Here is a 26,980-nt window from a genome sequence, read left to right on the forward strand (position 1 = left end):
ATTATTTTTTGACAAAAATACCCTCTATCATTCCCGTCTTTGTCGTCTCTCCCTCTTTCTCCACCCTCGCCTTTCACGTCTCTGCCACTGCCCTCTGCCAGCCTCCTCCATCGGGCTTCCCACAACCACACCCAGGCACCAATAGCGATGCCGGAACTAGGAAGATGAATAAGAAAGGAAACACAAGGGAAGTTTAATGAGCAGATCTAGAGATATGGAGTCGTGAGCCTAAATCTTTCACCTAGATCTGGACTACCTGTTAACCACCATCGACAATGCAGAGACTCGAGTGAAGGACAACTGTAGCAGTGTCGAGCCAAAAGCATGGGTGTGAGAGAGAGACTATGGGCGTGAGGAACGAAGCTATGAAGGGGGAAGATGAGGAAGATGGAGCAAACGCAAGTTGAAGCCACAAAGGAGGAAGATGATGGTAGTTGGGTCTTTGAGCTAGTTTTTGTTGCTTATTATTATTTTTGAATCTCACGTACTAAACATGAATTTAAATCCTTATTTTCAGTTCCAATCCCATTACCAATTCCATTCTCAATCCTACAAAATTCAATACTTTGTACTCAAGGCATAGTTTATGAGCAAATTTGTCATTCAACCTTATATATAAAGCCCTATTCTCATAATCCTATTTAAACTATACTACGGTAATCCTAAAAGATAGGATAATTTTTATTCAAATAAAGATAATATAATCTTAAAACAAATTAAATCCTAAACTTTAAATTAAAAATTAAAAAAGGGATAAATCTTAGTCAATCCCAATCCAACTAAAATCTAATAATTCTTAATAAATATCATATCCTAGATTTTCAAATTTCCATCAGGCAATTTAGTCACTTGGAGAAGTAAGAAACATAATGGGGAGGCAAGGAGTAGCACAACGAGCTGTGAGACCCAGGGAATATGTGAAGGTCTTTGATTATAAAGGATACTGGTTTTACAAACAAGTTCAAATTCATCTCCCTAATAGGTTTTATTTTGACAATTAAGTAGCTATTAATATTTCTCTTAATTTGGTGCAGCATAAGAAAACTAATCATTAAAGGTGGAGACTAATGGAACCCTCTACTCTATTAAGCTAAAAGAAGCAAAACTAGAAAATACACTGTAAATGAATAACATTACATTGCTGAATAATAGAGTGGGATTACAATCAAAATAAAGACTGAAACTACACTCAGATGGCATTATAGAGCATGAAACAAAGTAAACTACACCTTTGGAGCAGCAACACGAACACTGGTCTCACCAAATACAAACTGAAGTGAAGTAGAAAGATAAAATGATAAAGAAAAGATGATCTTCTCTACCCCTAATTTGGCATTCGAGAGGCTAAAAACTCTTCTCACATGCCCACAATTCTCCAACAGTCCTCTCCATCCCTTATCACAGAAGTACATATTTAAAGAGTCAAAAAGTAGTCATTACCCCTACTACACACTACCCATATCCTAGGCTACACCTAACCTGACTTTTCTTTTATCATTTGAATCTTACAATTATAAACCTTCAAATAAACATCTCTGACCACTGGTCTTAGTCTTCTCTAAATCACCTCCCTTCCTAGATTGTCTACTGTAAGCCTTAGGAATGACAGGAAAATCTTTTGGGAATCACCAGCTCTATCAAAGACATTTTACCAAAGAGAAGGACAAGGCAGGAACTATTTGCATGACCTATGTTCTTGCAAGAAACCATAAAGCAAACATCTTTACTGCAAAGAAGTAATGGTCCAACCTAGTGACTTCAAAGTCCATCATACCCTCTATGTCTCACACTCTCACTTCTAAGGCCTTCGTTGACACAACAATAGAACCTAGACATCCTCTTAAGATTGGCTAGCTCAACCTGAGCACCAAATTTCTGAGAGGATACTGCAAAGAAGGATGATAAAAAAGAGAAGTACACAAATGACAGAAGTAATGGTCCAATATAAGGATTTTCCTGATGAAGAAGCAACAAGGGACCAACTTTATGATTTGCAATCAATGTCCTAGAATTTTGCTCCTCTGACATTTGCCACCATTGACAATTTTTTTCCTTTTTAAAGGCAGGGTATGGCAGGAAGTATTGTTGGCTTGACAAGGATGCATTAGGGATAACAAATGGTAGTCAGTTCCATTATTTCTCTCATTCTTGTTTACAGTACAGAAGGTTAGTTAAGAGTATATAAACTAACCAATATCAACTTTACACAAGACTTACGACAGTTTATGGCATTGCATTTCCTCTAGTTTCTTCTTCTCATGCTTCCCCTTCTATCACAATGCTAGTTGTACTCGCATAAACTTTCAGTGTCAAAATTAAAAATTACAGTCTGCATGGATGTGCGGACATACACGTAAAGATAAAATTCAAAATGAGCACATACGTGAAAAAGTGAGGGTGGGCACCTATTGAGGAAAAATGGTAGAAAATCGGTTGTTTGAGATGGTTGGGCATGTACAAAGAAGACCAAAGGAGGCACCAGTGAGAAGAGTGGAACATATAACTTTGAGTCCGATTAAGAGAGGTAGAGGAAGGCCTAAGAGAACACACTTGGAAGTTGTTGAACGTGATCTCTTAATTAATAATATTTCTAAAAGCTTAATAATGATAGAGCACAATGGCGTCTTGCAATCCATGTAGCCGACCCCACCTAGTGGGATAAAGGCTTGTTGTTGTTGTTGTTGTTGTTGTACAGTCTGCATGAGATACTTGAAAAGGCATAGATAAATGTTTCAATTCTTAAGCATAAATGGAAACAATTCTCTTTGGCAAGTCTGTCCAACATCAAATAATATGACTATAAGGACTATTGTAGTTGAATTTCCAAACAATAAGAAATATACTTCGAAAAATTTTATCCAATTTTTTTCCCAATACTTTTGAACATAATGTGGAATATTTGGGAAAAAAAATCCTCATTTTTCTAAAAAGCAAGTTAACTGAAATATGTACACAAAGGGAAAAGACATAGAATAAAGCCTAATAAATTATAATAATTACTTTACAATTACCTCCTAGTCATTAATCCTATCTTAGAGAATATTTAAAATAAAACAAAGATACTTCCACACATAAATTTACCTTAAAATCCTGTCATTTACAGGCATGCTCCGACATATAAATTTACCTTAAAATCCTGTCATTTACAGGCATGCTTTTGTCATTAAGGCGATTTTTTTTTACTGCATACTGCCTTCCGTCAAGTTTGTTTCTGCACAACACAACATGACCAAAACCACCATGACCTGTTCACAGTGCCAATTAACACATTTCAGCAAAGATTAAACCAATTAACAGACCTAGTTAATAGCATTAGAATATTCTATGAAATACTTTGTCATGTATCTCAAGAATATCCAAGTTAAGTCTTGCATGTAAAAGAAAACCAAAAAGAAGAGGTGAATTATTTGGATAGAGGAGCATTCTTGAAATTGTAATCCAAAAAGATTCAAAACATGGCTCAATCATATCAATAAATAGCTTGAACAACAAAACTCAAAAAACAATAATAGTCAAACAACTACCTAGTGTGTTCAGATGAAGGTCCAAATAAGACAAGGCTGGCATGGTGTTCAATTTTCTAGCTAAATTCAACTTGCAAAAGCTTCCCTTTGTTCATTTAAGAATGGAAAATAGTAATTGAGTACAGCCTTCTGATCCTTCAAGGATCATGGGATTCATCATCAAACGTCCAGTGTTAACACTCCACAACAAAATAGAGTTGTGAAAAGGAAAAACAAGCATTTGTTGGAGGTAGCAAGAGCTATTATGATGACTAGTAATGTTCTAGCCACTTATTGGAGAGATGCAGTTTGCAAGTAAACTCAATGAAGAGCACCTTGCAGATGTCTGTAGAATCTTGTAAAATTTATCCCAAGAAAGGGTCTAAACTTCAAAAAAAGGGCACATAGGGAGTTCAAGCATATTTAGATGCTGATTAGGAAGGTTTTGTTACAGATAGAAGGCTAACCATTGGATATTGCACATTTGTTTAGGGAAACTTGATGACATAAAGAAGCAGTACGTAAAATATCTTAATTTTCCTATTGTTATCATCAACGCTTGCCCTCTTCTTCCTTCATTTGTGCATGATTAAAGACTATTGGACGCATGGTACTCTATCAGATATACACAATTTTTCAAATATACTAGAATTTAAAGCATAAGAAACCATTGCCCTAGCATCTAGTAGAAATGTAGCTCAATCAGTTCGCTTAAAAATTATGTCAACTTTACCAGAAAGGGAACATAAGCTATCCGTAAACTATTAACAGGCTTGAAGATAAGGTAGTCACATGTACAAGTGCTGAAGCTGAGTTTCGAGCTTTTTTCAGCATAGGGAATTTGGTTAACTCGATTGCCTTTAGAGCTGAAAATATGTTAAGAAGGGCCAATAAAAGTTTTCAATGATAATATGGCAACCAATGGGATAGTAAAATATCCTATCCACGATCGAACAAAATATATGGAAATTGATCATACTTTATTGAAGAAAAAATAGAAATGGAACTGTATAAATTATACACCAATCAACAAATAACCCTACTTTTCCCATCAACATCTCCAACCTTAGTCTTCTTCTTCCTTTAGCTGTGCATGATTATGATGCATAATAATTAGAGAAAAGGGAAGGAAAGAGAGGAAATAGAGGAAACAGAGAGAGAAAGAGACTAGAGAGGAAGATAGAAACAAGGAACTTAAGTCTATTATTTCCAGAACTGATTATAACGGTCTTTTTGGTGTCCTTTTATAGCCCATACCTGACATCCTTAAGTAACTATCCTAACAACCTATTAACCCTTTAACTAATATTATTTATTTATTTATTACATAACAAATTAAGGACTACTGGACAGATGGCACTCTATCAAATATACACTATATCTCGAATATACTAGAATTTAAGGCATAAGAAAGCATTGCACAAGCATATGGTGAAAAAGTAGCTCAATTAGTTCACTTAAAAATTATGTCAGTCGTCAACTATTAATTTAGCGATTGAGAGAGAGAGAGAGAGAAATATGAAACGCAGTTAGTGTGTAATAATGATCTACTGGTCAGTCATATATATAGGGCATGTGCAAACAAAGTAGTAAATGAAGGAGTTAATAACATGCACCTAACAAGCACTCTAGGAATATACAAAGAATGTAAAGAATAAATATAACTAATTCTCAACACTCCCCCTCAAGCTGGTGTGCATAAATCATATGCACCAAGCTTGTTACAAATGTACTTTATTCGAGGTCCCCAAAGAGCTTTGGTTAATATGTCTGCTAGTTGATCATTAGAACTTACATATTTTGTAGCAAGACATCCTAATTGAATCTTCTCTCATACAAAATGGCAATCAAGCTCAATGTATTTAGTCCTCTCATAAAACACTACGTTAAGGCTATATGTATTGCAGCCTGATTATCAAAGATCAAATCCATTCTAGTAATATTCCCACATTTCAATTCTTGAAGAAGTTGCATTAACCAAATAAGCTCACATGTAGCTAAGGCCATGGCACGATATTCTGCTTCAACACTAGACCTTGCAACAACATTTTGTTTCTTGCTCTTCTAGGAAATTAGATTTCTGCCAATAAATACACAATATCCTAAAGTAGAACATCAATCAATTAAGTATCCAGCCCAGCCTACATCGCTATACCCAATAATTTAAGTATCATATTGGGCGTCATCCTTATCACTATAACCATAGCCAATTATTTGAGAATTCCCCTTGTCTTCATATAAGAGTCCTTCGCCTGGGGATCCATCCTTAATGTATATAAGAATTCAAGCTACAACTTCCTAGTGGCTATGTCATGGAGAATCCAAGAACTAACTTACCACCCTTATAGGAAAAGAGATATCGAGACAAGTAAGAGTGAGGTAGTTGAGTTTTCCAACCAATCTTCGATATCTTTTTAGGTTTGCAAGAGGCTCCTCCTGTCCTGGCAGAAGTTTGACATTTGGATCCATAGGAGTGTCAACTGGATGATAATCCATCATCCCTGTCTCTTTTAGAATATCAAGAACATACTTTCATTGTGATATAACTCTATCTGATGATTGAGCTACCTCAATGCCAAAAAAATACTCGAGCTTACCCAAATCCTTTGTTTAAAAGGATGTCATCAGATGACGCTTGAGTTTAGAGATCCCATCCTAATCATTGCCTGTAATAAAAATGCTATCCACATAAATAACTAGATAAATGCATTGACCAGATGGTGAGTGATGATATAATGTAGAGTGATCTACAACACTGCAGATCATTCCATACTCTTGAAGAGCCATACTGAAATTGCTAAACCAAGCAAAAGGAGATTGTTTAGTTCATAAAGGGATTTACGCAGCCTACAAACCTTCCCAGATTCCCCCTTAACAACAAATCTTAAGAGGTTGCTCCATATACACCTTTTCCTCTAACTCTCCATGGAGAAAACCATTTTTCATGTCAAGCTAGTAGAGAGTCCACTGATTAATGGCAACAATGGCCAAGAGTAATCGAACAAATGCAATTTTGGCAACCATAGAAAAAGTGTAGTCATAGTCAACGCCAAAAATCTAGGTATAGCTCTAGGCAACTAAGCTTTTAGTGAATCAAAAGAACCATCAAGAGCAAACTTGATAGTAAACACCCATTTACAACCAACTAATGACTTTCCAAGAGGTAAAGCAACCAGATCCCAAGTATGATTAGTAGGAGAGCAACCACCTCATCAAGCATTGCCTATCACTACCCAATGGGAAAGTACCTTACTAACATTCCTAGGAATGGTAAAGACACAAAAGCAGTATATGATGTAGATATACAATGATAGCTCAAAAAATTATAAATAGGATGAGGATTACAAGTAGAACAAGTACCCTTATCAAGAGCAATAAGGGCATCATCAAAAGGATGTAGGATCTGAGCAGGAGCTAATACTGGAGTATAAGGCAAGTCCACAAGTATTTCACTAGGGCTAGCCAAGGAGGAAGGGTGAGCGCAACAATGGTATGTTTGAGTGATGGATGGTTTGTTTATAGCAAGCGGATCAAGGTAAGAGGAAGGACCTTAGACATAGATTGTTCAAAGTCAGAGGAGAGAAAAAAAAGAGAGGTCTCAAAGAAGGCGATATCAACAGGGGTAATGTACTCGTTAATGGTAGGAGAGAAACAACAATAACCTTTTGGACCCGAAAGTATCCAAAAAAAAACACATGATAGCTTTGGCAGCAAGTTTGTCATGCTAGGGGTCAAATCATGGACAAAGCAAGTACAGCGAAAAACAGAAGGAGGAAGCGGATAAAGAGGTGCAGAAGGAAACAAAATAGAGTAAAGAATCTCATTGTGTAAAATAGGCGAAGGCATGTAGTTAATCAAATAACAAGCATTGAGAACAGCATTGCCCCAAAAACGGTGTGGCATTTTAGAATCAAGAAGAGTGTGAGCGGTTTCAATAAGATGCCAATTGTTTCTTTTAGCATGCCATACCATTTTGTTAGGATGTATATGCACATGAAGACTAATGTAGAAAACCCTGAGAAGATAAATAATGGAGAAATGGGGTAGAAAAATACTCCTTTGCATTATCTCTTTGTAATATAGGTATTGAAGTACCAAACTGATTTTAATTTCAGTATAGAAGGATTGAAACAAAGAGAGCACTTTTAATTTCAATAACAAGTGTGAGCTCTTCATTAATGTCCTCAGCATCCATCTCCAACAACATCACTTGAAGATGTTTGTTTTGCAGACATAGATGGGGCCAATTTTTTTAGCACACTTAAAACATAACCCTAATTCTCGTAGTTAAGCAATCTCAGCGTTAGACAACCTACAAGATGCTCCTCCCTTACACGCCAAGCTCATCCCCGAAGTGTTACTACTTGTTTTCAAGTCTCTCTGTTTTGTCTTTGGTTTCTTGGAATTTTCTGCATGCGATGTCATAGAGAAGGTACTCGTCCCTTTACTTGACTCTAGCACATGTGAGACCCTTAGAAGATAAGGTTGGGCCAAAAAGAACTTAGGCCTATTAGGGAAATGTTAGGCTCGTGAAACCTTAAGACTCTTCTCTTCCTATAACTTGTGACTGTTGTCGTCGCACATGGTAGCTTCCATGACTTGCTGTAAAGTCGAAGCATGCCAGAGCTTTAATTCTGCTCTAACTTCAACCTTCAAGCCAAAACGAGAAGCACCGATTAGACATTCTTCAAACACTTCTCTTAACAGTGCAAACCTCTTGAACTCCTCCATATACTCAAGCACAGAACCTCCTTACTTGGCTGCGAATATGTCTCATATTCACCCCTAAGTTGAGTAGAATGATAATGGCACAATTGCTCTTTTCTAAATTTAGACTAGCTGCATAATGAGGTTCTAGTATCTAACCATAGGTACCAACTCAAGGCCTTTCCTTCAAGACAAACCACTGTGACATCTAACTTCTCATCTTCAATCAAGGAGTTGATGTGGCAGTATCTTTCAACATGAAAGAGCTAACCAAATGGGCCCTCCCCTGCAAAGACAGGTAATTCCAATCTCTTGAACCTTCCAAATTTATGAGACTCCTTCTTTGTGAGAAGTTTCCTCACCATGTGCATACTCTACCAAAGTCTTTTGCATCTATCCCAGGTTCGCGTCTATCCTTTGTATCATTTCTCTAAGAATACTCATGCCTTTGGTAAACCTTCCAACTGTTTCCTTCAATTCTTATACTTCCAGGTTAGCACATTGCACTTGTTCTGCCATTCTTCTTAACTCAATGCCCTAAGATTGTACTACTCTGATACCAATTGATATAACCCTGCTCTAAACAATAAAGCAAGCAAGCAATAAATGAGAGAAATTCTAGGGTTTTGCTGTCAATGAACACAGATGATTGAATCAGTGTTATAAAAGGAACTTCATTAATTCTAGCCAAAACCTTATTCCCCAATGATAAACAAAATATAGAGAAGCATAAATCATAAACATAGATTAGGTCCCTCACTACTGTTTGAGAGACCAGCACTCTCCTCACAACTATCTTCTCTCTAAAACATTGTTCGAGTGCTCAACAAAACATAACAAAATATTAATGCAAGCCAAAAGGTGACTCTAGCATCTAAGCTGAGCCTACAACCACACTACACACATTATTACTTACTCCTTATAATCACAACCGTTAAGATAATTACCTTGATCTACTGGATCTTTCTTCTTTGCCCCTTGTTTCCCCCTTATTTTCCTCTCATAAGTTTTCCTAAACTTCCCAATCTTATGAGAACCACAACCCTAAAAATTCAAAATAATGGCTCTAATATCATGTTAATTTAGATATTATGACAGAGAAAGAAATTTGAAATGTAGTCAGTATGTGATATTGATCTACTAGCCAGTCATATATACAAGGTATGTACAAATAAAGCAATAAATGAGAGAGTTAATAACATACACCTAACAACTACTCTAGGAATATACAAAGAATATAAAGAATAAATATAACTAATTCTCAACTTAACCAAAAGAGAACAAAAGCTATCAATATGAAAAACTCAAATAGAAATACATCAAGTTTTTCTTTTCTTTTTCTTTTTTTTACCAAGAGGCCGTAGCTCCTCAAAGTCATTCAAATATCGAGAACTTATGGGAACCATAGCTGGGCCTCCAAGAACAGAAGGTTTCCAAAACTGCGATATTTTGGATGATACCTGGATGAAAATAACAAGTTACTGATGAGAAATAAGGACAATTATGTGTGTAATGTGGAGAAGCGTGATTACACACCAGTTGTTTCTGGAAAACATGATCAAAGGTTATGTTAAAATGAGAAGGTGGTTCAGACGCCATATGCCTTGCCCAATCAGAAATGACCTAAGAATAGAACTCAAAAGTATTAAGGTCATTCTACAATAAGAGTTCTCCAGCATTGAGTCAACTTATAATTTATACCCCTAAATTGTATAGCTCAGTAGCTATTTGTGGCAAAGAGTTAGCCAAAGGACTTTTTGAGGAACAAGCAAGGCGAAGCAAGTGAACCTAGTCCAAAATATAGCACATGGTCAATGTTTGATGAAATACAAATGTGACAAAAACAATACAAAAATTCAACATTACCATTATCATATCCCTTTCATCTATTTGAAGTTCTTGATTATGAGTCATGGATGAAGAAGATTGGGACCCTGAAGATGGAGTTGCATAAATACCTTCTTCATTATCCTCTGATGTATACTCATCAAGGATAAAATCTTGCTGAAGCAATAAATATTTATGTTGTTAAGAGAAATCGAAAGACCATCGTACCACTTTTTAAAAGAAAAGAACTACCTCAAATGGATGCAAGCCATGTCATATTGATACCAACTAAATAACAGAATTCATATAATTCAATGGAACATGAATACTCTGTTGTCCACCCAACCTCAAACCAATTCACAAAATAAACAACCATCTTGACATGTCTTAATAATTAATATAATGGAATCTTAGATGACAAAGAAACAAACTAGCCAAGTAAGGCTCTTCTCATCACGATTGATGAACAAGCTACTATTAGATCTTGAAATGGGATTACATATTACACGCACAGATTATATATTATAAACTTTAATATGATAATTAAAACCATTATAATATGTTCATCAAAATTCTATTGCATAATGGTTTCAAATATCAAATTTAAAGATACTCTACAAATGAGCTCTAAAATCTTCTAAATTACCTAATTTGCATCGTCAATTCATATTCCTCATTTTAAATTACAATTCAACGCTCTGTAGCCTTTCTTGAGTCTTTTATCACTATTACAAATTTACTTAGAATTCATATTTTCAATTTTCTCTTTAGAATTAATGGGCTTAAGCCCTTGACCATAAGCCAATTTCTAATAAAGGAGAACAAGTAAACAAAAACCCTAAATTTATTGAGAAATCCCCACCCTTTATAGCTAATGTCACAACTAGAACCTGTAAGGAAATTACCTTACATGGTTAATACTTTTTAAAATTATCACCCTAACGGAGACATTGTTTTAGGTTTATCACAATAAGAGAGAACACTTTCTCTATATAACGTATATCATGCACAAATTAATGACACTGCAGACACAAAATATATAAACAGGGTTCATTATATTTACCTCTTTCTCATTTTTATTGCCATTCCCTATGAGCTCCATTGCGTGAGACCTACCAGAATTAGATGAAGGCATGCTCGTGTTGCTTTCTTCACTATTTTCCCTCAAGGTATGTAATTTGGCAGTTGGAGAAACTAATGGACCTTGCTTTGATTCTTGCATTTTAGGTGGTTCTGAAGTTCTATCAGATTTATTTTCCTCAATCCCATAAACATGTTCTGAGGCATCTAACTTTATTGGTGGGACAGAAGAAACTTTACCCCTTGTTTCATCCACTCCAAAACCCCAATTCCATGATTCTCCATAGCCACTGAAGAGGTCTATGAAACCATAAACAAAAGCAGAACTTCTATTTGAAGTTGCTATATCCTTGAAAAATAATTCTTCATTGCTTTCCATAGCTGAGTGCAAATTCTTCTATGAATGGTAATGCAAACTTATTACCATCAAGTTAAGAAGAAAAATAACATGTTTTTAAATAGATTATCAAATATACATGTTCTTAAAATAGATTATCATATATATGACAATTAATTCAAAAATAATGAAAATATATTAATCACACTTTTAGTAGCAATAAAGTAATTTTTTTCCCAGTATATACTGAAAACAAAAATTTTCAATATATTCTTTAGGCTAAAGTGCAACTTTAGTCCTTTAACTTTACACAAAATTTCATTTTGGTCTCTTGATTGTATAAGGTACCTTTTCAATCATTTAACCCTAACACTGATAGTTTCATCAACAAAACATTCCTACATTGAACTTTTAAATATTAACAAAATATTTTCAAAATGTTGAAATTTAAGTTTAATTTTTTAAAATAATAATAACTGGCACAAAAAATAATAATTTAAAACTAACAATGTTAGGGTTAGAGAACTAAACAAATTTTATAAAATTAAGGGATCAAACTAAAAACTTATATAAAGTTGAGGACCAAAAGTACACTTTAGCCAATCATTTAATGGTCAAAAATCTATTAAAAGGAATACTAACCAATTTCTTCACAGTAAGAAATTAGTGGTGCAATGAAAAGCCAAAAAAAATAGAAGATAAAGCTCACAGAGTCATTTAATTTGTCAGCTGGCTCAATACTAGACAGAAATTCTTGAGAAGCCTCCACCAAATTAAAGATCATTACTCTTCCCTCCCTGGCATTTAAATTAGCCTGAAAGGACAAGAATAAAAAAAATATAAATAAAAATATTGCTTTATACCAAATCAAATGACAGAAGAAATATAAGTGTACTCCTGTGTATGCAAGTCTATGGCAAGGCAAAAGGATAGAATGGACATAAAGGATTGTAGTAGCAATAAAAATTTATGAATCTAAACAGAAAAACACAACATTATAATTCCCTCAGAACTAAATCCGGGAAGTTCCACTTCAAAACCCATTGAAACTCCTTGTATGATACATGGCAAGAGCCTAAGAAAAACAAAATAATACTTAATTTGTTCTGTTAGAGAATGTCTTGATTTGCTATATCAGTATTATCCTTATAATTAAAATAGGAGTAACTGCAGGGATTAATACTGATTAGGAATTGATTTGTATTAATTAGGCAATTATGTATAAAGACTCCAACCAATATATACATACCCATCATTCTTGTGAATAAAACAAGAAGAATATGTTCTTTCTCTATGATTGTGGACATCATATCAAAGCAAAGAAGAACCCACTATTTTTCTTTCTGATTTGTGAAGTGGGAACACATTGGGGAGGGAGGTGGTTCATGAATCCAATATAACGTGATTTGTGTATGACGCTAATGCGCAGGAAGGAGATGAAGGAAGAACACTAAGAAGGAAGAGAGAGAAGGAAAGAGAGAAAGGGAAGAATGTAGAGAGAGAGATATATCAACTCAAAATCTTATTAACAAAGCCTAATTACAAACTAACCAAGACAAAACTATTTATAGTCAGTGTCATTAACAACCTCCCCCCTCTAACTACACTAACTATCTCATTTATTTAGAAATCACCTCAACCTATTAGTAATAAAACCAATCAAGTTTTGGCCTATGCAATTGAGATTGGGCCATTTAGTTTATATGTGGACCATAAAATCCATGCCAAGGATGTTTGGCCCTCACCCAAAGTCCGCATGCACAGGTAAATAAGAATAGGTAATGATGGTGGCCTATAAGATGAAAGATTGTTGCAACTAAAGATTCTCCTGCAACACATCTTTTCTAGCCATATACAAATGGTTTCCAAGTATATATATCTCTGTATTTCATAATTTCCTTGTTGCTTGGCCCTTATGAGATGAGTGCTTTGTTGTTCTGGTATTTCATCTCTGTCTTTGGATGCTAGTAAGGCTACTAGTTATTGAAGCTGTTATACTTTTCCTCCTTATATCTAGTTTGCCTCTCTTAGTCATCTATTTTCAAAGATGGTGATGGTTGAGGATAAAGTAACAGTGCTAATTGATGCTTTTCCAAGAATGGTCAAGATCATTGGCTATAAGCTCAATTAAACTACTTATCTAGATTGGAGCAAGAGAGCCAAAGATTATTTATAGAACATTGAGAAAGAGGACCATTTGACTAAAAACCCTCCTAAAGATGACACATGACAAGCTTGGATGAGGATGGTGCACTACTATTCCTATAAATTCAAAAATTAATATAGTGATATAATTAGCTTCATTAATCATTATGAATTTGTTAAATAATTAAATAGCCTATGGATTATCTACATTTTTTGTATTTAGGAAACTAGAATATTTCCAACATTTGTGATGTGTGCAAAGCCATTCATCATGCAAAGAATGATGAGACTCTTATGGCCTACTTCATAAACTTTAAAAGGACTTATGTGGAGTTGAACATGTTGATACCTATTCTAATTTGAAAGCTCAATAGGAAAAAATGGCAATTATGAGTTTTCTTATTAGTCATTTGTTCGAAACTAAATTTTCTAACCTATAGGAAACCTTTGCTAGTATGCTTCGCATAGAAAGTCTTCACCCCAGTTAACTTGATCAACTTGTTGATCATAATAGTACCTTAATAAGTTAAGGCCAAAACAAAGGAGGGGGAGCCAACATAAACAATCAAGAATCAAGAGTTGTATGCTACAATTATAAGGAACCAGGCCATCCAAAATGTACTTGTAAGAAGCTTTAGAATAAACAACAAAGAACTTGGCTGGCACATTTGTGTCTTCCACTGCAATAACTTCTAAAAGTATTATCACAGTTCATATTGATAAGTTTGCCTACTTCTAAATGAATCAAGAACCTTTGAATCTCTTAAACCCACCACTCCTTTTATTTCCATAAACAAATCAATTAGAAGATATTTTCACAAAAGTTCTTAATGGAGCTTGGGTTGATTATATTTATAACAAGTTGGATATCATTAATATCAATACTTCAACTTGAGAGGGAGTGTCAAAAAATATGTCTTGATTTGTAATATCAACATATATCCTTGCAATTATAACAAGAGTAATTATAAGGATTAATATTGATAAGGAATTGATTTTTATTAATTAGGCCTTTATATATAAAGGCCCATACCCATGGACATATACCTATCATTCTTGTGGATAAAACAAGAACATTTCTCCCACTTTAACTAATTACATGATCCCATCTATTCCATGTGTCACCTCCCTTATTTATATTAATAAAGGTATGGATCTATTAGATCACAAGATGGGAAAATGATTGAAGGAGTAATTAAGCTGTGATTAAGATTTAGGAAATATGGGGTGGTATTTTGGAAGATAAGAATATTTCTTAGATATGAATACTAAGATACAATTATCTATAGTATATGTTAAAATGTGTAGTTAAATAGTGTAAATTTATTTTATTTCTTTAATAGATAGATTAGTTAGTAGTTGGTGGTTAGAGGATAAAATAGCATTTATTGCTCAATGTTGATGTACTCTTATAAATAACACGGCTAACTTCTGTAAATGATGGTAGTGAAATAATAAAGGGTTTTTTCACCAAATTTGTCATGGTATCAAAGCCTATCTGAGGTTTAGAGTTCTTTTGAGGTTGAGTTCATTTTTTGCGTTAGGGTTTCAATTGTCTCTGTGCGCTAGGGTTCTAAGCAATCAGACCCACTGTTGCCGAAGATTATTTAGCTTACACACGCCAGACCACTGCCTCTACCTACCGTCGACTGGCCGAACCTAGAAATCTGATCGCCGTCCGCTACTGCACACGCCGCCTGAATGAATCTACCCAATGCTGCGTTTTAGGTGCATGAGAGCACGTCTAGGCTTTGTTTGGCCTCCAGTCACTTCCATTTTGCTCAGAATCTCCTTCTCTCCTTGTTTCAGTCATGTCTGATGAAAAAAACACATCTGACAGTACTGGGTCTTCCTTGTTTGGGGTTTCTCAGGAGCTGTCAAGTGTTTCGGTTGCTCATTGATTGACTGGAACCAACTTTCTAGCTTGGTCTCAGTATGTTCATACCTTTTTAAAGGGTCAAGAGAAGCTTAATGATTTACTTGGAACTAGTCCTAAGCCAGGAGAACCCAAGTTCGATGCTTGGGATGAAGCTGACTCAATGGTAATGTCTTGTCTGTGGCAATCTATGACTCCTAAAGTTAGTCGCATGTGCTTGTTTCTGTCCTCGGCTAAGGAGATTTAGGATGCGGTGCACCAGACTTACTCGAAGGCGAAGGATGCTGCCCAAATTTATGAGATATGGACTAAGATTTTCAATACCAAACAAGGCAGTAAATCTGCCACCGAATACTCTACTATTATGAAGAGTTTATGGCAAAAATTAAACCATTATCAGTGTATTACTTTGAAAGATCATGATGATGCAACTACCTTTAAACACTTTATTGAGAAGCAGAGAAGTTTTTAGTATCTTGCTGGGCCTAATTTAGAATTTAATCCTGTAAGAGTTCAAATTCTTGGTCTAGAAGATGTTCCCCCTCTCAATGAGACCATTGCCATTGTATTAGCAAAAGAAGGCCATCAAGGAGTGATGATGGAAACTCCATCTGTGGAAAGCACTACCCTGGTTTCAAGGAATGTTGCTTCTTATTCTGTGGAAAATGAGAAACAAGGGGACTCTTTTAAGAAAGAACCTATTCGATACTCTCATTGTAAGAAGCTGTGGCACACCAAAGAGAAGTGCTGGAAGCTGCATGGTAAGCCCCAAAATATAAAAAAAGGGCAAGCTCATGTAGCGACTGATTCTACTAAGGAGAATTCTAGTTACATTGACCTTAAGGGGGAGATTGAGAAACTAAGATCTATGCTAGAATCACTTGACAAGGCAACTACTTCTAGTTCTAGTACAAGTACCTGTTCTTTGGGGTTCTCAGGTATCTCCTTTCAGCCTTCATTTGTCTAATTTTCATCTGCATTTATTGCCTCAAAACAAGACTTTCTTCACTCTTGGATTGTGACTTCTAGAGCCTCAAACCATTTGACAAATTCCTCCAAGAATTTTGTATCTTATAGTCCATGTCCTAATACTAGGAAAATCATGTGGAGTGACGAGTCTGTAGCTACTGTGACTAGTCAAGGGGCTATTAGATTGAGTGATAGTCTTCTCCTAAAAAATGTCTTGCATGTTCCTAAACTGTGCACAAACCTTATCTCTGTGAAAAAACTTGTTACTAATTCTGATTGTTATGTCTTATTCTCTTCTCTCTCTTGTCTTTTTCAGGAGTGAGAGACAAAACAAACGATTAGGCTTGCTGAAGAAAGAGATGGACTTTATTTTTTTGATGAGCTTAGTGAATGTGGTAGGATTCAAAGCTTGATGGCTTCCTCCTCTTCTCAGTCAAAAAGAGTCGAGTCTAGAAAAGATTAGATTTAGCTTTATTATCATCGTTTGGGTCACCCTTCGTTTAATGTTTTGAAAACTATGTTTCCTTCTTGGTTCAAAGATGTACCTGTTGAATCCTTTCATTGTGATGTTTGCAAGTTTGCAAAACATCAACAATCTTCACATCCTATGAGTAATAAAAAAACTTCTGTTCCTTTTAGCCTGATTCATAGTGATCTTTGAGGTCCCTCTAGTGTCTCTAATGTTACCGAGTCTCGATGGTTTGTATCCTTTATTGATGATTGCACTCTTGTAACATGAATTTATTTGCTAAAACAAAAATTTGATGTTAGTACTATTTTTCCTACTTTTTAACAAGATTAAAACTCAATTTGGAGTTGGAATACAAAGGTTTATGTCTGACAATGCAAAAGATTTTTTTAATCAATCATTGTCCATATTTTTTGATACACATGGAATTCTACATGAATTATCCTGTGTTAATACTCCCTAACAAAATGGGGTCGCAGAGAGGGAAAATAGTCACCTTCTTAATGTTACTAGGGCCTTATTATTTCAAACTAATGTGCCTAAATAATATTGGGGAGAAGCTGTTTTAATTGCTACACAAATGATTAACAGACTTCCAACCCCAATCCCTAGTTCGAAAAGTCCTATTGTAGTCTTTGTTCATGTGCATTCTCAACAAAGGACTAAACTTAACCCTAGAACTCTTAAATGTGTGTTTGTTGGGTATTTCTCTACTCAAAAAGGGTATAAGTGTTATCATCCTCCTTCTAGGAAGTTTTTTTCTGTCTGCTAATGTCACTTTTTTTGAATCTGATTCTTATTTCAATACCCCTCTTGAAAAAGAGAGCCCTCTTAGTGAGGACCAAAGTCATGATCCTCTTATCAACGAACTTCTTAGTTCCTTATCTAGTGAGACCTTGGAAGCACCATCAATTCCTAAATCTACTCGTCCACTACAAGTTTTCACTCGAAAGAAGAGAATATCCCAACTTACACAAGTCCAGTCATCTGAAACGGCTCCTACTCAAACTTCTGAACCAGTACATGAAAATTGTGAGGTAACTCCTAATCTTCCTGAAATTCTTTTTAGTTCTCATGATGTTTCTGATAATCAAGATGTATCTAAAAATAATTCAGAACAACTTGATTCGGATCTACCTATTGCTTTGAGAAAGGGAACCCACAGTTGTACCAAAAAATCCTTATATCCAATATCTTCGTTTCTTTCCTACAAGAAATTGTCTTGCAATCACAAAGCTTTCCTTACTAGTCTTCATCTCATCTCAATACCACAGTCTGTATCTAAGGCATTAGCAGAAGAAAATTGGCTTAAGGCAATGAAGGTTGAGATGGACGCACTTGAGAACAACAATACATGGAATCTTGTTCCATTCCCAAAGGGAAAGAAGCTTGTTGGGTGTAAGTGGATCTTCACTCCCAAATGCAATTCTGATGGTTCTTTAGACAAATACAAGGCTCGGCTTCTTGCCAAAGGATACACTCAGACATATAGGGTTGACTACGAAGAAACTTTTGCTCCTGTTGCAAAAATGAATACTTTCCATATTTTAGTATCTTTAGCAACTCTCTATGATTGGGAATTGCTGTAGCTTGATGTGAAGAATGCATTCTCACATGGTGATTTAAAGGAAGAGATTTATATGGAGATTCCCTTTGGATTTGGTTCTCATCTTCCTCCTGTATTGTTTGCAAGCTAAAAAAAGCTTTGTACAGCTTGAAACAATCACCTAAGGCATGGTTTAGTAGGTTTTCAAAGGTCATGGTTGGCATGGGATTCAAACAGAGTCAAGACAATCACACTTTGTTGATCAAACATTCTTCTTCATGGGGAGCAACAATTTTACTTGTTTATGCTAATGATATCATAGTAACAGGGAATGATTTGGAAGGGATTCAGTCTCTGTGAAATCAACTGATGAAAAATTTCAAATGAAAGATTTAGGGAGGTTGAAATATTTCTTAGGCATTGAAGTGGCTCATTCTAAGCACGGCATCTTTATATCCCAACAAAAACATATTCTTGACCTGCTTACTGAAACAGGAAAATTGGGGTGCAAACCTATGGACACTCTAATTGAACAAAATCACAAACTTTGTAAGGAAGAAAAACATCTTGGCAAACCGAAGAAAAGTCATAAGCCCAGCAAACCTCCTCCTCCAGAGCCTTCTGTCAATAAGGAATCCTATCAAAGACTTGTTAGGAAATTGATTTATCTAGCTCACACTAGGCCAGACATTGCCTACGCTGTGAGGGTGGTAAGTCAATTTATACATGATCCTAAAGAACCTCATCTACAAGCAGTGTATCGCATACTTAAGTATTTGAAGGGCACTCCAAGGAAAAGGCATTCTGTTCAAGAGAGGGACAAAATTGACTCTTGAAGCATACACAGATGCAGATCATAAAGGGGATATGGATTCTAGAAGGTCTACATCAAGATATTGTAAGTTTCTTGGCTCAAATCTCATTACTTAGAAGAGTAAGAAGTAGGATGTAATATCTAGATCCAGTGCTAAAGCTGAGTTTAGAGCTATGGCACTTGGAATTTGTGAGTTATTGTGGGTGATGATAATTTTATCAGATTTGAGAATCAAATGGGAAGGTCCAATAAGACCTTATTGTGACAACAAGTCAACTATCAACATTGCTCATAATCCTGTACAACGTGATAGGACCAAGCATGTTGAAATTGATTTACACTTTATCAAAGAGAAGTTAGAAAGTGGTCTAATAGGTACTCCTTTTGGTGATCAATTGGCAGATATACTCACAAAAGGATTATCAAGTAAACACTTTCATACATTAGCATCCAAGCTAGGAATGGATGACATCCACCCTCCAGCTTGAGGGAAAGTGTTGAAATGTATAGTTAAATAGTGTAAATTCATTTTATTTCTTTAACAGATAGATTAGTTGGTGGTTGGTGGTTAGAAGTTAAGATAGCATTTATTTCTTATAAATAGCACAGCTAGCTTCTGCAAATATTAGTAGTGAAATAAAGAGTTTTTTTCACCAAATTTGTCAATATATATACACCAAGGTAAAGACAATAGAGTAAAGCCTAATAAAGCCCAATAACTACTAATAAATGTTATACAATAATAATGCCTATTTACACAATATTTTCACTCTTCCCCTTAAGTTGGATCATAAATGCTAATCATGTCCAACTTACTTATTGTTAGATAAGGGCTTAAGGCGCCATAGGCCCTTATCAAGATTACACCTATTTTTCCTCATTTAAATAAGATCTGCTATCTGTTATTAATATCTAATTTTATCTCTTATCAGCATCTAATTTGATTTGCCAAGATTATAGGAAAGATATTAGTGATTTGTGTAGATTCTCTTCCTCTCATCTCTTTTATATATGTAAACACTTTTTATGAATAAAATATCAATGCTGTTTTACCCTAATTATAACATGGTATCAAAGCTCAAGTCTGTGATCAATGGCATATAGGGCAACTCTAACAAAGCAACTGCGAGTCTTCACCACAGGCGACGGCACAATATCATCGACCAACGAAGACTCACAAGATACTGGTTTGAATGCACACAGGATGAACTCTCCTTCGGGGCGTTGATTCCAGGGAACGATTCGTTCTCGCAAGCTGTGATTGTTCATCGTCTGAATGGCAACAACTACCTCCAATAGTCGCAACATACTCTAATGTTTATTTAAGGAAAGAATTGTGAGAAATACCTCACAGAGAATCCTCCAGCAATCACAGATGCAAAGTTTGAGTCTTGATGGGCAAAAAACAATATGGTCATGGCCTGGCTCGTGAATTCTATGACTGTCGAGATTGGCAAAAATTACCTATTGGCAACCACAGCCAAAGAAATATGGGAATCTACGAAGCGCACCTACTCAGTCAATGAGTACACAGCTACCATTTTTCAAGTGAAGCGATTGCTTTGAAATCTCTTGCAAGGAGAGCAATTTGTCACTCAATGTTACAATGCTCTCATGAGGCTATGGAAACAAATTGATATCTACGAGCTCCATGAGTGGACTTGCTAGAAAGATGAAAAGTACTACAGAAAGATTGTTGATCGAGAAAGGTGCTATGAGTTTCTACTTAGACTCAATGACTCCTTTGGGGATGTTCGAGGACATATAATGGGCATGAGGCCTCTTCCATCACTAGAAGATGCCTTTAACATGCTCAAATGTGAAGAAAGTCAAAAGATTTTAACTCAGGGACATTTTACACCTTCTACTTCACCCGAAGATTCTACACTTGCTGTCAAAGGAAATCAAGGAGATATGAAGGGTAAGAAGTCTGGAAGGTGTGATCACTGCAACAAAAACGAACATACTCGAGAAACCTACTGGAAGCTACATAGCCAGCTTCAGAATTTCAAACAGAAAGGAAAGGGACTGTCAGTGACCACAACAGAAGCTGAAACTGGGGAATTAAGCACTGAAGAGCTGCTGGTCTTAAGGAAAGTTCTGGAGAAACATTCTGCATCTGCAAAAATATGTGAGAATAATACTCCTTCTGCGACTATAGCACAAGCAGGTACAGCTTTAACTCAAACTTTTGATAGTATGAAAAATCCAACAATATTTGAATTGTCGATTCTAGGGCATCTGATCATGTAATAGTTTTAGGAATCTGTTTTCTAAATTTAGTGAATTTTCTAAGCATGAGACTGTTGAAGTTGCAAACAGACAATATGCTAAAGTATTCGGATCTGGCACTATGATAATCTCTGAAAATATTGTGTTGAAGGATGTGTTATATGTACCTGAGATTAAGTGCAGCTTATTGTCTGTAAAATGTGTGGCATCTCAAATAAGCTGTCATGCTATTTTTGACAAAAGTGGCTGTGATTTTCAGGACTGGCCTTAGGAAAGATGATTGGCAATGCTAAGGAGACGAATGGGCTCTACGATATCCATAGATCTCCATCAAATAAAAGTTATGGTGTTTTTTCTGTTATGTCTCATGAAGACTTGATGTTATGGCACTCTAGGTTAGGCCACCCTAGTCCACATTATTTGCAACTTTTATTTCCAAATATCAATAAAGAGTCAATTTCTAAATTTCATTGTGAGACTTACCACTTTGCTAAACAAGTTCGAAATTCTCATCCATCCCACAAATATACACCAAGTCACCCTTTTGCTCTCATCCACAGTGATGTTTAGGGTCCATCCAAATTTGAAACAAATTCTAAAACAAGATGGTTTGTAACATTTATTGATGATCATTCTCGCTTGACTTCGGTATTTCTAATGAAAGAAAAAATTAGAAGTTTTCAATATCTTCAAAAACTTCTATGCCTTTGTTCAAAATCAGTTTCAGACTTCCATAAAAATTCTTCAAAGTGACAATGGGAGGGAATATGTGAATCTGAATTTTCAAAAATTTTTGAAAGAAAAAGGCATGCATCATCAAAAATCTTGTGTTTGCTCACCTCAACAAAATGGTGTGTTTGAAAGAAAAAAACAGACATTTACTTGAAGTAGCTAGAGTTATTATGTTTGAAAGTCATGTTCCAAACAAATTTTAAGGGGATGCTATTCTTACATCCGCTTATCTTATAAATCGCTTACCTTCCAAAACTTTAAATTTTGCCACACCCTTTCAAAAGTTTTTTGAAAGTTTTCCTAACTCTCCTACCAACATCCCTCAAAAAAATTTTGGGTGCACAGCTTTTGTTTATAATGAGGGAGCAGGAAAATTGGATACTAAAGCCATAAAATTCATTTTCTTGGGCTATTCTTCTAGTTAAAAAGGGTATAAATGTTTTTCTCCTGTCACCAATAAGGTATATGTGACCATGAATGTTCACTTCCTTGAAAAACAACCCTATTACTCCAAATCACCCATTCAGGGGAGACTACTAAGAATAAATCTGAGAATAAATGGCTGATGTGTAATGATCATCATAAATATTCCAAATCTGGACGGAAACAGGATGCTCCCCATATATCACTAGATGACACCTTTGAACATACTGACTCCTTTGATTATATAGCCTTACCTCAATATACTAATGTTTCACCAAGAATCAATTCAAATCCTCACCAAACAGACTCTACAAATTTTGGAAATTCCCAAAACAGATCAGATTTTCAGGATATTAATCCTTTTGAAACTCTTAGCCTGTTCCTTGATGACCTTGAAACTAGGGTGGAGGAACCTAATCGTGCTACTGAACAGGACCATAATAGGGAAAGAGCTGAACCCATTTATGTTCCGATGCAAAGCCATAACTCCACACCTGAGGTGAGTCTTGAAGACCTACAATGGCCTATTGCCCTTAGAAAAGGGAAGACAAGTTGTACCCAACATCCCATTGCAAGGTATGTTTCCTATAAGAAACTTTCTCCCCATATGAAGACATTCATGGCGAATGTTGAACAGGTGAAAATTCCTAATAGTTTTGAAGAAGCGATAACTGATCATAAATAGAGGCAAGCTATAGATGAAGAAATAAGGGCACTTTACAAGAATCAAACTTGGAAGATCACCAACTTGCTAAAGGGAAAATCTGTTGTTAGCAGTAAGTGGGTTTTCACTGTGAAATATAACCTTGATGGAAGTGTAAACAAATATAAAGCCAGATTTATTACAAGGGGTTTTACTCAGACCTATGGTATAGACTACTAAGAGACCTTCTCCCCTATGGCCAAACTCAACTTAGTTAAGGTCTTATTATCACTTGCTGCTAATCTAGATTTGCCACTTCACCAATTGGATGTTAAAAATGCATTTCTAAATGGTGATCTAGATGAGGAAGTATACATGGAGATTCCTCTTGGTTTGAGAAATTCTGAAAACTCTCATAAAGTTTGCAGGTTGTACAAATCGCTACATGGATTAAAGCAGTCTCCAAGAGCTTGGTTTGACCAATTCTCTCGAGCCAAGTCTTGGGGATACAAACAATGCCAAGTAGATAACACTCAAGCATTGTGGAGAAAAATCAACAGTCCTTATTGTTTATGTGGATGACATCGTGTTGACAAGGAACGATGTGGAAGAAATCACTAAACTAAAGGGAAATTTGGCTGCAGAAATTGAGATTAAAAATCTTGGTCCCTTAAGATACTTCCTGGGAATGGAAGTGGCAAGAACACAAAAGGGGATTAGTGTATCACAACAAAAATACTCTAGATTTATTAAAGGAAACAGGGATGTTGGAGGCAAGGCCTGCACACACTCCAATGGAACTAAATCAGAAGTTGACAATTAAACCTAATGGCACAGCGGTAAACAAAGAAAGACACCAGAGATTAGTAGGAAAATTGATTTATTTGTCCCTCACACAACCTGACATATGCTTTCCAGTTAGTGTCGTGAGTCAATTCTCTAGTGCTCCTCAAAAGGAACACATGACAGCAGTTTACAGGATTCTTAGATACTTGAAGAAGACTCCTAGACAAGGACTTTTGCAAAGAATGTCACCAGAAATCTTGAGTTATTCATTGATGCAGATTGGGGAGGCTCGAAGAGTGATAGAAGATCAACTACTGGGTATTGTTCTTATGTGTGGGGAAACTTAGTAAGCTGGAGGAGTAAGAAGCAACCAGTAGTGTCAAGAAGTTCAGCAGAATCAAAGTACTAAGCCTTATCACTAGGAATATGTGAAAGGATGTGGATCATCTGTCTCTTGAAGGAATTGAAGATTAATCCAAATGGTCTGATTAAAGTATGGTGTGATAATATGTCAACTGTAAAGATCGCTAACAACCCTGTTCAACATTGATAAACACTTCATCAAGGAAAAAATTGAAGCTAAGGTGATAGATCTATCTGACATCCCTTCAGGGAACCAGATTGCAGACATTATGACCAAATCCTTGACCCAAAACAAATTTGAAGGACTCAGAAGCAAGCTAAGAATGATTAATATCTATTTGCCAGCTTGAGGGGGAGTGTTGGATAACGGCCCAAGGCACCATAAACCAATATCAAGATTAGACCTATTTTTCCTCATTTAAATAAGATCTACTATCTATTATTAATATCTGATTTTATCTCGTATCAGCATCTGATTTGATTTGTCAAGATTATAGGAGAGATATTAGTGATTTGTGTAGATTCTCTTCCTCTCATCTCTTCTATATATGTAAACACTTCTTATGAATAAAATATCAGTGCTGTTCTACCTTAATTATAACACATACAACTCTCAAAGGCAAGCTTAAGCAACCCCTTCGTTAATAAACCTACACCTTGAAGATTAGGAGGCAGATAAGTCAGATATATAATTCCTGCTTTCACTTTTTCTCTTACAATATATTGATCAGGTTTTGAGGGTTTTTCTGCCTTCATTTTCACCTTTCTTGTTCATTTTCCTTAACATTGCACCAATATAAGACATGTTAATCCCCATTTGCACCAAGCAAACACAACTTCAAAACCAAAAGGATTGGTGCTAATATAGTCATAGCGTTGATGTAATATGATCACAATTCACACACAAAGATTACATCACTAGTTAAATGTAACAGCTTATTGAAGAAACAAACACCCATTAACTAAGACCTGATCAAGGAGGAGAGACAAAAGTTTATCAGCATCACTTTCTGATAAACCATGCTCAGGAGTAATTTGCAACTTTGGACACTTGAAAGGATAGCCAGGTAAGAACCTAGAGAGAGAGAGAGAGAGAGTTAGCAACACATTGTAGTGGATAGACACAATGCTAATCAACCAAAGCCTTACTGACCTAACAACAAGAACAGCAGAAACATCTACATCCTCGTACCCCATGTCCTTTGAATAGGGTCTGCTTGATTTCAACCAGAAATCAATTATGAGATACCAACAGAAATTATCAGGCCTGGTACGAAGCAGCAGAGAAAAGCAGCAAAGAAACAAACCTGAGCTTAATAACTATCTGAGGAGGTGATCCAGGAAGAATTTTGCAGTCTTCTTGGAAAATCGCACATCTAATGCCCAAAAATATCATATAAATAAGATCATGAAGACAAAATCAGAAGTTAACGACATTTGTTGTAGCTCAAAAATCCAACCTCCACTACTGAAAAGAGATTCATCAGCAATAAGCTCAGTTATCAACATTTTTCTGTGCCCTAAATTTATAATTATAGATGGCCCAAATTTCTTGGATAAAAAAAAAAAAAAAGTCGTCTGCCTCAATGAAGTGATGCAAGCAATATTTTTTTTCTTTGAGGAGCACCTCTAGATTATGTTAATATACTCCCACTGCCAGAAGACGAAAACCATGATTACAAAACAGTGCAGATACTACTTTGCTATCCATAACTTAAAAGTTCTTAAAAGAAAAACTGAGAAGACAAAAAAGGCTGGGCTTAAAAGAAGAATCATAAATGCAAAAGACAGAGCGGAAAACAGGGAAGTGAAAGAAGATAGGGAAAACACATAGAACCTTAATGTCGTTGCAAACCAACAAGAGTCTTACAGAAGATAGCCCACTATATGGTATGAGACATGTGTCTTCTACATTCAAGCAAAAAACCAGATAATGGGCAGCACATGTGTCAAACTTAAAAGCCAGTTACGTAACAATAAATCCTATTTATACTACTCCAATTGCACTATTGATCCAAGTCAGGTTCCCCAAAGAGCATCACCGAATTATCCAAAGCTGGTGTCCAATATTGTCATAATGTATTAAAACGAAATCCAGAAGGACTCTGCTAACTTGCTAGTAAACAGAATCTCATGATATAGATGTACTATTCTTCTATATCTGAATTAGTTATGATTCATAAATTACTAGTATAATCAAGCGAGCACATTAACACATTACAATTACAATTACGTTAATACATTACAATTAACCTGAGCAAAAGAGTAAGACGTAGCAGCCTGAAATGTACTCCGATATTTGATTAGTTTGGCACTCTATTTTTAATCCAAACAATTTATCCACCCCAATTAATACATATTAATTAAAGTATCTTGACACAAAAAAAAATATGTTTTAATAATTCGCTAGATCAATTCTATCCAGGTTTCCTAGCCTATGCTTGGCCTGAATTAAAGAGTTCACAGGTAATCTAGGTCGCGCTGAATATAACTCAAGCAACAAAAACACTTACAAAGCAGTGATTTCT

General features: G+C 35.6%; 1 protein-coding gene across 1 annotated transcript; it reads right to left on the reverse strand.

The window, feature by feature from the left end:
- Window positions 1–3,104: 3,104 nt before the first annotated feature.
- On the reverse strand, window positions 3,105–26,980 carry LOC129300800 (eIF-2-alpha kinase GCN2-like). The gene is made up of 11 exons (XM_054939398.1): window positions 26,966–26,980; window positions 25,760–25,828; window positions 25,606–25,665; window positions 25,422–25,527; window positions 12,164–12,268; window positions 11,101–11,514; window positions 10,077–10,214; window positions 9,912–9,998; window positions 9,747–9,833; window positions 9,562–9,670; window positions 3,105–3,245 (listed from the first exon to the last, which is right to left on the reverse strand). The coding sequence occupies exons 3-11, from the start codon at window positions 25,647–25,649 to the stop codon at window positions 3,124–3,126; spliced, it is 1,212 nt and encodes a 403-aa protein (XP_054795373.1). The 5' UTR covers window positions 25,650–25,665; window positions 25,760–25,828; window positions 26,966–26,980; the 3' UTR covers window positions 3,105–3,123.

This window comes from Prosopis cineraria, unplaced genomic scaffold (assembly GCF_029017545.1).
Source record: "Prosopis cineraria cultivar Desert tree isolate PC_DT_omini unplaced genomic scaffold, ASM2901754v1 PC1753, whole genome shotgun sequence".
Lineage (NCBI taxonomy): Eukaryota > Viridiplantae > Streptophyta > Magnoliopsida > Fabales > Fabaceae > Prosopis > Prosopis cineraria.

Coding starts and splice junctions, on each gene's coding strand:
- LOC129300800 (XM_054939398.1), bottom strand. CDS start 25,649: ATGGGGTACGAGGATGTAGATGTTTCTGCTGTTCTTGTTGTTAG. Junction 25,528..25,605: donor TCTGCTGTTCTTGTTGTTAG/GTCAGTAAGGCT, acceptor CTCTCTCTCTAG/GTTCTTACCTGGCTATCCTT. Junction 10,215..11,100: donor GCAATAAAAATGAGAAAGAG/GTAAATATAATG, acceptor TTATTGCTTCAG/CAAGATTTTATCCTTGATGA.